Consider the following 10,504-nt stretch of genomic DNA (forward strand, 5'->3'; position numbering starts at 1 on the left):
ACTGTTGTAGTGACAGTATGTCCAGCTCTCCTGAAAGGTGACAGGTGTGTGTGTGTGTGAACTCTTGAGCCATCTGACAAATCAATTAGACACACATCAGCACCTGTCTGTCTCTGTACACATACAAAAAGTTATAGAAATGTGTATCCCAGAGAGAAAGGAACCTAGTTTAACCTGTAACTCATGTCACTATAAAAAGAATTTCAGTTATTTTTCTTCTCTGTTCTGAGACAGGGTGTGTGCTGTCCTCTCCACAGGAAACACGTTAATCATCCGTTCTGAAGTACGAAGCAGGAAAAAAGTGTGATATGGAAAGAAATTAGTGCAAGAATTTACCTTTATGTTGACTCTCTGTACATAGCTTTATTTACATCTTACTATTTTGCTTTAATGCCAGATAACAGGATTAAATGCAATACATAAATATGAACATGGTAGGTTTTTTTTTTACACATTTGCATATAACTAACAGTTGAAATTAAAACTCAAACAGATACACGCGGTTCTCTTTTAAGAAAAAAAAACCTCATTCCCCACATAAAACAAAACTAAAGAATTTATCTACAACACTCACTCACTCACGCACGCGCGCACACACACACACACACACACATGCCATGACAGATGTGATTCTATGTGATGACAAAAAGAAAAAAAAAGAAAAAAAATGAGAATCTGTTTCAGATTCCAAAATAACTGTGATACTATTGTGGTATTGAAACATATTCAGCCAAGGAACAGGTTGGTTCAATCCTAAGGGATACAAGGATTACCTAAAGGCAGGATTCTTTCTCCCGCACAAAGACACACAGAATGCGTCATTTCACACAAACAATATAAACGTCTAAATATCTGAACTTAAAACATGTCCACAAACACACAATCCAAACAAAAAGTCTCTCATAAATGAAAAAAAGAAAAACCCTATCCATTCATACTCAGCTTTGAAGAAGTGGTTATTGGCTATCGGTTGTGCAAGTAGGGATGCCAAGAACAACGACAAAAAAGATGATGAAAATCAAAAAAGAGAGGAAAGTTTGATAGTTTGCATCTTTTTTTTTCTACTGGTGAGGAGAGTAGAAACATTATCACAGTAGCATGTTCACATTCTAAGAAAACAAACAAACAAAATTCTTAAAACCATTATTAGTGAGACTCACATTTTAATCTGTATGATTGCTATATGATGTTGTTCTAAAGTTGATTGCAAATAATAAACAACAAATTTGATTCACGTGCTGTTGTCCAAGATCACTGCAAACACTCTCCTAAGAGTGGTCACATTAAGGTTGGTGAATAAAGGAGAAAGGGTCTACCTGCATCCCGGGATATACGTAAATCCTCCAAAAGTAAAATTACATTTTGGCACAAAATGTCCATCACTTCCACTGAGAGATTATAGGGATAAGATATTCCTAGAGCAATACTAAGATTTTCTTACAAGGTCTCCCGATCTAGAAAATAACAAATACATGTTAAGTAATGGTAATAACAACAATTTGCACAGACATACTCTAGACAAGGAAGGAAACTAAAAGAATGATGAAAAGAATATCTAATAGAAAAAAAAAAGAGAGAGGAAAGGGAAGAAACGATCGTTCATGCATTTGCCTCAGACTGCATACTTTTTTTTTCTCTTACTCCTCCAGGTTAAGATAAAAAAAAAAAAAAAAAAAAAAAGAATCAAAAACGACAAGTCCATTATCTGCTTGTGCCAGTGTTTGAATCAGTCCCATTCTTTTGGAAAAAAACGAAAAGAATTTCATATTCTCTGGATTTTGTCGGCAACAACGACAGGATTCTCTTTTCGTATCTTAGCAGCTGCTTCCGCCTTGTAATCGTAAGTGCAGTTGTGCTTGTCGGAATAGCGGTGGATTCCACAAAACAGATTCCCACATCGACAGTCAAAGCCTATAGAGGGAGAATGGGAAGAAATAAAGACAGGTTATGAAATTGGTGGTAGACAGTCCTTAGACTCTCACTTTCACACCACTTGAGGAGTCCTGGATGATTCATTCATTGTCCAGTAAACTATTAACCGCTTTTCTAACCTGTTAGGCCCACCCTCTTGCGGCAGGTGAAGCATCGGTTTTTCTTCGGTTTGGCGGCTTCAGGCAACTTGGCGTCGTCGTTGCCAAGGGCAACAGGCAAGGAGGTGCTGGAAGTGGGCTGGGTGACGACTGTGGACAGATCGAATCAAGTTAATATGCAAACAACAGCAACAAAAAAACTATACTGGTTCTTTTCTTTGATTGGGATTTTGGATTACTTTCCAACTGCCATAAAACATAAATCCACTGCTCTGACCTGGTTCAACAGAGTCTGATTTAAGGGAAAGGGCCTCGTCTTCTCTGGAGATGCTCATCTCGGTCATTTGCTGGGTCACAGGCAAAGAAGGCGTAGGCACAGTTCTGAAGAGACAGCACAGCCAAAGAGAAAGGGTGAGTTCATTGGACGATGACAAGAGAGAAAACCCTGAACTGAATTAACTGGAATGTTATGACTGGTAATTAAAAAATTAGGATCGAAATGTGTGTCTAAGCAGATGTGACAACAGAATAAAGTAAAATGACTGTCCCCTGCATCTTATTTCAGTAAGTACAGCTACTGACACACAGCAGGGATGAAAGACATGGATACTAACTCTGTCATGGTATCAGTGCTAGAGGCCGTCGAGGGTTCAGCTTTGTTTAGGGTGGCTTCTAGTCTCTGCATTGCTGAGGACTCCACAGATGAATTCCCTGTTGCTCCTGAAGCTGATACAAAGCAAACAATCGTCAAATGTGGCAATGTGCTGGGAAGGCTCGACAGATAATGAATAAGAAATGCATTTCTTCAAAAACAACAAAATGAGGAACAAAGCACAGAGCAGCAAATGGTGAAGCCTCATGGTTTTGGCTAAAGAAATGGTTATAACTGTATAATAGTTGTAGACGATACCCAAAGAAGTAGACATAATTTCTTATTGGGCCTTGATATGTTAGTGTGAATGTTCTTCTCTTTGAGATATGGCTAAAAAAACACTGTAAAATTTATCAACAGTTATCAACAAGGACAATGTTTGCCATGCTAAAACATTACTAGTACCAACATACCAGTGCTGGAGACCACTTTTTAGCAACTTTATTACTGCAGTTTTTAGTCACAACATGTGTTGATTACCTGTGAAAACTGATGAATGTTAGTAGATACTTACCCATAGGGCTAAGGGGGCTCATTCGGTCACTGCTCTGTTGTCTATTCAGATGTTCCTTATAACACACAGAGCACATGCCATTGGTTCGGGGGTTGCCATAGAAACCACAGCCAGTAGTACAAAGCATGGGCACTGGACTCTGGTTGGTTTCTTGGGCCATTTCTGTTGAAATAAGAGAGCGAGAGAGAGAAAGGCATGAACAACGAAGTTCAGATTGAGGACACTGGTAAATGAGACAACCTGTGTGTCCTTCACGCTTGAAAAGAAAGCATAATTGTCTAGCTATCAAACCCATCCGTGCTATTAGTACAATAATTATGCCCTTTCAGGTCGGTGTCTCATTCTATATTATATAACCATATAAAAAGGAAAGTAATCTCTAATACGTTTTTGATATTCCCCTTAAACGACTTTACAGTGACCTTTTGACGCCTCCAAAGCGTTGCGAAGAATTATATGCCACAATTTCCCCATTTATAAGAGCAACATAGTTGGCACACCATAAAATAGGGCAGACGTAAGCTGGAACACTTAACAGCCGACTTTGTTCAGGTCCCGCCACCCCCACATATTCCGATAATGTACAAATCCTCTTGCAAGCTCCTCTCACAGCTGCTGAGTTGAGGGAGGGAGTGGGGGCAGCCTGGGAGTTGTCCGCCAGACATCAGTGTCAAAACGTGACTTGCAGCGGAAGCCTTACCGAAAAATATCAGTTGGGACATGGGCGGGTGCAGTGTTTCACCCGTAAATGTTTATATCCGATAAATTTAAGCGAGAGGCGTATGATTTAAGCTACTTATCTTAACCACGAGACGTAGTCTCCTACAATTGCGAATGGTTCTTCCCAACAGTTGAGGGTAGGACTATACAATTCACATGTGTGTCCACGCGAGGACTGCCAACCATTCTGTTTCTTAATCAGCGAAGATTAACCTTAATCAGACAGCTATTTTATTAACATCAGTAGTCAAAAGGTATTCTACGGAAAGGTGTGGCAAACATTCTGGCTAAAATTCGTAAAAAAAAAGGTCTATTCCTTGAGCACACTGACATCAGATAGATGACAAACACAATTCAAGGTTGCTTAATTCAGTTCAGTTTGTTTACTGTATCATATCCACATATGCATAGCAGTTCAAATTTATACGCCATAAAGAAGCCAAACTGTCAACTTGTAATGTCGCTTCGCCCAGCGATTCCATGGAAAACAAGTCTGATTGCTTTTGGCTAGCTATCGCATAGTTTAGCAGAACCTAGCTAGCTAACTAGAACTGATCACTCTGAAACCAGCTAAATGAACTGTCGAGAGGTAACATAAACCCAGCAGAAATTTACCATCAACGGACATTAAACATTTACTTCCCAGTTTGCCACCTATGTCGTTGTTAGGTCGCCACCTCTCCTGTTCTTCTTTGTCTGTTTTTTTTCTCTTTGTCTAACCACATAGCCAAATGACTTCCTGCTCAGACTGCGGTTGACACAAAAAGCTAACAAAGCTATCTGGCCAAATGGCCTTTTGGATCATATTTTTTTTACAAAAATATCGAAGACCTAGCTATATTTTGGTAGAGAAAAAACAAATATAAATCACCGTAAGATGTAATGTTCTTAAAAAGGTCAACAAATGTTAAGTTAGATGTGAGATGCCTGGCTGTACTGCTCGCTCGCATTCATCAGATACATCGACTGGTTTCAATTAATTTGATTATGCTGTTGTCTGCCTACCAATGCCTTCATGCATACATTCTGTCGATAATTATTGTAAATAATAGACTTAGGTTAGTTACTGCTTTCGACTCAGTCCCTCTACATGTCGACCAACCTAGTCACGGTCAAAGGCTTGTGATAACAGAGATGGTGGCGACAACTTCGAAGACTTTGTTTATCAAGATCAACGGCTAAACAATAGATTCATACCGACTGTGTACGTAAATAGAAAATAATTGAGGTGATCCACACGGGACACCTACTTTCCTTTTATGGCCCCCAGTATCTAGGCCAAGTTTAACAGAAACTCGTCAGCTAATCTTTCCATTTCAATTGCCAGTGTCTCCTTCGCACACAGACAAGGAACAGACATTCTAGCGATCTGAACTGGGTACTATTAAACACAATTTCTCATTATCGACATTTACCCGTTCCAAGTCTTGTCAGTTTCTCATCGTCGACACTTACCTCTTATTGAATCTTGATGACTTAGTTAATGGACAAATATGTGTTGTAGGCGATGTTTTTTTTTCGAATATCAGCGAGGTATATCCCCTCTCCCGTAGCTTTATGCCAGCAGCAACGGCAAGTCAATTCTCTCTCTAGACTCTTCTCGAGCTATCTCCTCTTTCACTCTGTTTGTTTCCTTCTTTAGTAAAGAGGCGTGGCTGATGACATCATTGGATGGAGGAGGAAGCATTATTGGTCATACACTGCCTGGGGGTGGGGTGGGAGAGTTCTAAAGGGGAGAAAAAACATTTGCGTGTAACCCAACAATGTTTATCAACTTAAAAAGACACGTCTGTCCAAGGCTGTTAACTGATCTTCAGGTCTGGAAAATCACTTTTTCTATTCAGGAAGATTTTATTTGGACATCATAATCCTATGTCCACATGTCGTGTGTTCATACAATAATGTCTGAGGTATGCATACATCGGAATACGTTCAATGTTTAGTCAATTTATATTGAACGATCTCCCTCCCCCCAAAACAGAACAAAAGTATTTTATGTAATAATTACATTTGTTTTCAATATGATACATACTGTGTTTATGTGGGAACCGTTTAAAGGAATAATTTGTGTTGTAACTGTGTTTGTTTGTTTGTTTCTCTCACCCTGCTACGGCAGAACATTGTTTTTTTTTGTCGTTTGGAAAGAGAGATTACTTGACCTTTATGGCTAATTTAAAAGATATACCATCCTTTCTCTGTATACGCCCATAAGCGAAGGTCATACTTAATGCCATGCGCTGTCGCCTACCGTCCAAAACCGTTTTAAAGCGACGTTTTAGTCAGAGGTGGTCTCTAGGATTCTCAGTAGGTGGGGTAACACGTGGGACATGCCTTTAAAATTGTGTTTTATTGTAAAAGGGGTGCGGGTTGGGGGAGGGCGGGGGGGGTCTTGACGGCTGTGGGTGAGAGGTGAAGGTGTAGGGAGTTTTAGTAAAAACATCCCTGGCTGAACTAGTTAGAGCCTGCTCTCTGAGAACATGCTTGTGGCTTGCTTTCCATGTTGTTTTGCTTTAGACTTCTACCTTTTTGGTTCATACCAACTGCTTACAATGTGAAATATGTTTAACAAACTCAGCACTGTTAAATGTTATGGATCTGAAAAAAGATCCTGGTAACATGCTATAATACTAGTTGCCTGTTGAGAAAAATTATAAAATTATTATTGGTGTGACACAGACCTAATCATGATTACAATACACCAATCTGTTTTATACACTCAAACGGTTTTTCAATATTTCAGTCAATGGTGAGAAAACACTGTGGTTTGATGATGACCAATTTACATGTCAAGCAACAGTAACCACTTTGACATACCAGTATCTTGTGAGTGCTTGTTTACATATAATTTGTTTACTGCTCTAGCCAAGATAAAAAAAAAAAAAACTCTGTAATGATGTTGTGGGTCAGGTATAACCCTTTTTTGAATTGTGTCAACGTGACATACACCATTTGGGTCAAAGGTTTATACCGGAACAGTGAATTGAGGAAAACAAGTAAGTCACGCAAACAACTGTGTGAGCACACCACTTGTTTGTTTGTTTGTTTATTTTGTGTCTGTTGAGTTGACTATTTAGTGTAAACAAAGGACAATGGGAGGAACAAATAACCAGCTTTGAAGCTTAAGACATATGCATTTTATAAACTGGTTAATGATAAGTAACGAAAGACAAAAACGATGAACTTTCTATACATGTAATTAATCTTTATTTTGAACCAATTTGCAAGAAAACAAACAAGCTTTTTTTTTGTTGTGCAGAGTTCAGGACTCTGACTTGTGTGAGGAACAAAAACCCAATAACAAAACAAACTTTAAGGTCCTCTGAAATGTTTTGATATGCCTTCGGTGCATTTTTCAACATTCTTTTTTTTTTAAATCTTTGTTTTCTACACATAAAATAGGTTTACCTTTTCAGTGATCCAATAGAGTTGACCCATTCTGTCATGACAGCACAGTTGGAAGAGTGGGAATGTTGTCCGACTGTAGAACAAAGTGTCCCTCATACTGAACATGGCCCTGCTGTAGGGGGGAGAACGTTAATGATGACATCAGTACAAACATGCAGTTTCAACACCTGGAATTCCTGAGGAAAAGAGAAAACATACTCTTTAGATCAGTGTATTCTTCTTCTTCTTTAGGCAAAGCAACACTGGTATGCCTTTGGGGCAAGACAGTACTCTCTAGAACCCATTCACTTAAGACTCATGCATGCAGACTCACATGTTTGAGTTAAGAGTAAACACCTGATTTCAACACATGCTGAGTCATCCATTTTTTTTTTACCTCACTCTGAGATGGAAGCTGGAAGTTTCTATGATAATCATGATACTAATAATGATGTTCCTAATAACATCAATATCACTGTTATTACTGCTGGAACACTGCCAATATCAACTACTACTACTACTACTACTACTACTTATCATAAGCTTGTATTTACCCCTTGTTTCCAACTGATTAGGCGCCTGTACAGTGTACGTTTCCCCACAATAACCACCTCAGTCAAGGAAGGTGGATGTTTTCCTTGACTGTACCATAAACAAGAGACTGGTTATACCAGGTGAGTCATTACATAGACAAATTCATTAAAAGACTGATCAAATTAAGGTCTTACACAAATATAGCAGGGCGGTGTACTTTGAGTTTTGGCAGGCTACTTAGTATTTTGTCAGTTGGTTAAATTTGAATAGAAACTGTCATTTGGTTTTCAGTGATTCAGCTGTCTTTATGGGGTTAAACAAACTTATGATGAGCAATGGAATGAGTATAATACGATAATAACCAAAAGGGAGAAAATCCAGTATGACAGGAGTCTGTGAATTGTTAACGAAGCATTTAACATTTTTTTTTAAACTTGTCATTGATCCAACCACAGCGATACATCTGTGCCCATTTGGAAAACCCTATATAACACTGAGAAATCTATTTATATGAATGTGAAACTCTCATGTGTTTCAGTGGGGATAAAATTAAAATAGAGAGTGTATGTGGGAGAAGGACTGCAGCTTTTGGGGGGGGGGGGCAGTCTCAGGTTACTGCCAAGGCCCCCCCTCACCTCTCTGAAGATGGAATTCCCCAAGGTTTTCAGCTAAATTTAGCACTGGGGAAAATAATATATTGCTTAGCGGGATGCATAAACATACACATGAACAGACATGTACATACACAAATATATACAGCATTAAAACACTTACTGAATGTGTATCTATAACATTTCTGTTATCTCATGTACTGTTTAAGAGGCCTTTGAAGAAAAATAAGTTACACCCACCTACCCACCCACACACACCTTCTGTCTCTCTATGGCTTCTTTGTTCCTTATTCACGCCTTTTAGGCTCTGTTTGTGGGTAACATACACAAAATGTATTTAGAATACCTGTGTTAATCGTACGCCATTGTGCCGAGATAACATACAAGCTGCGTCCAAAACGAGCTTTAACGGGTGTATTTGTTTAAGATGAATTAATACGTGACGTAGAAAACTTCGTCTGATTCTCTACCACTGTTCGAATTCTTCTAGGGAAATCTGGCGTACAGAAAAGTGAAGTGAGTTTCCTCCGTTTGCTTCCTTATATGGAGAGATTTCTTTCGCCACAGGACAGAACCGTTCGGTCACTTGTTATTATACTGCCACCTGGTGGTCTCGTTGCAAACAATATCTGATTCTGATTAAACGGCATTTTGAATACCGCACGGCCAATGTAGACAACGGCATCTAAAACCTTAAAGAAAAAAAAACATTAACATTTATTTATTTATTGCAAACTTCACGGAAAGCGTCGGGTTTTCAACCAATGCCTTTAAAACCGTCATGTCAGCCACATTTATAAGCCTACCGTAATAAACTGAAATGAAATCCAAATAATAGTCAAAATGGTTTCTTACAGAGTGGACTCATGCAAATGATAGAGTGGTAGGTTCTACGCGACCTATCGGAGGTGTCTGTAGCTTGCATTATGCCAGTGGTGGCCTATTGTGTGTTTTGCATAAAACTGCTTTATTGTAAAATACTGAATCGCTGTTGTCTCAGTGAGCGTCATTTACGTAGGCTATATTTTACATAATTCCTTAATGTTGCTTGAATACTATTTCCCGATAGTTCAGTGTAATGAAATGTGTAATGAAATTTTGCCCAATTTCTAATATGGCCTAGTTTCAAAACACCAAAATAGTTCAAAGGGTTACAGTTAAACGATCTACTGAGAGACGTGAGTTCCCAACTCATTCTGCCAAATTTAAAGACGCACAATACATATTGCAGATCAAATACATCCCCATCTTCACCCACCCTGTAGTGCAGTCCCACGAAACTCTGCAGGTTTCGCGTCTTTAAGACTAGACATTAAATCTGTACATACATATTTTTTTCCTTCACTTTTTTTCATCAGGGATGCACAAAGCTCATTGTACTCTAGGCTATTTGTTCACTTGCTCTTGTCACTGTGTGCGCCACTTTTCGATGTGTAACATTTCTCTTACTATTCCTGTTGTTTTTGCTCTAATATCATCTGATTTAATCAAAATAGTCGTTTAGACTGTATTAATTTATTACTGCAGTTTAGTCGGCACTAATTCTTTCTTTCTTTCTTTCTTTCTCTCCCCCCAGGCAACACTTCTTTTGAACGATCTGCGTCTCTGAAGGCGCGGAGAACTAGTGGGAGTCGCGGGGATACTTAAGGATGTCTTGGTACCGACTTTTTCTGTGTTACCTGTCCCATTAATGTCTCGTGGGGCACTTCCTCTCGTTTTAGCCTCAAATTTATCGCCATTCCGTCAATGCAGGATCAATGAAAGGTGACATCCCTGTTCGGTATCTCATTTACTGTCTCTCTTGAAAATTATTAGCCTATCAGTCCCTATTCTGGCTCGGTCCCCTATCCCTTTATAAAAAGAGGGAGTCATAACTGTGCTGAATAATTAAAGAAAGAGAAAACGGAGTGGTTCTAAGGTTTCGGCAAGTTATTGTTCGCGCGTGAGCAGCGTTGAATAGCTGTAAAAAGTGAACTCCTCATGCGCGAGACTCATCAGTGGGCTACGCCCGGGTCAGGTCATGTCGGGTCCGCTCCATACATACTCCTAAGACCGTGAG

The 10,504-nt window shown here is 39.2% G+C and overlaps 1 protein-coding gene across 1 annotated transcript; it reads right to left on the bottom strand.

Moving 5' to 3' along the window:
• Nucleotides 1-337: 337 nt before the first annotated feature.
• zfand5a (zinc finger, AN1-type domain 5a) lies at nucleotides 338-5,520 on the bottom strand. The gene is made up of 6 exons (XM_030791065.1): nucleotides 5,372-5,520; nucleotides 3,197-3,358; nucleotides 2,645-2,756; nucleotides 2,308-2,411; nucleotides 2,052-2,180; nucleotides 338-1,911 (listed from the first exon to the last, which is right to left on the bottom strand). The coding sequence occupies exons 2-6, from the start codon at nucleotides 3,354-3,356 to the stop codon at nucleotides 1,763-1,765; spliced, it is 654 nt and encodes a 217-aa protein (XP_030646925.1). The 5' UTR covers nucleotides 3,357-3,358; nucleotides 5,372-5,520; the 3' UTR covers nucleotides 338-1,762.
• Between the last annotated feature and the right edge of the window lie 4,984 nt (nucleotides 5,521-10,504).

The sequence above is a fragment of the Chanos chanos genome, chromosome 14, assembly GCF_902362185.1.
Source record: "Chanos chanos chromosome 14, fChaCha1.1, whole genome shotgun sequence".
NCBI lineage: Eukaryota > Metazoa > Chordata > Actinopteri > Gonorynchiformes > Chanidae > Chanos > Chanos chanos.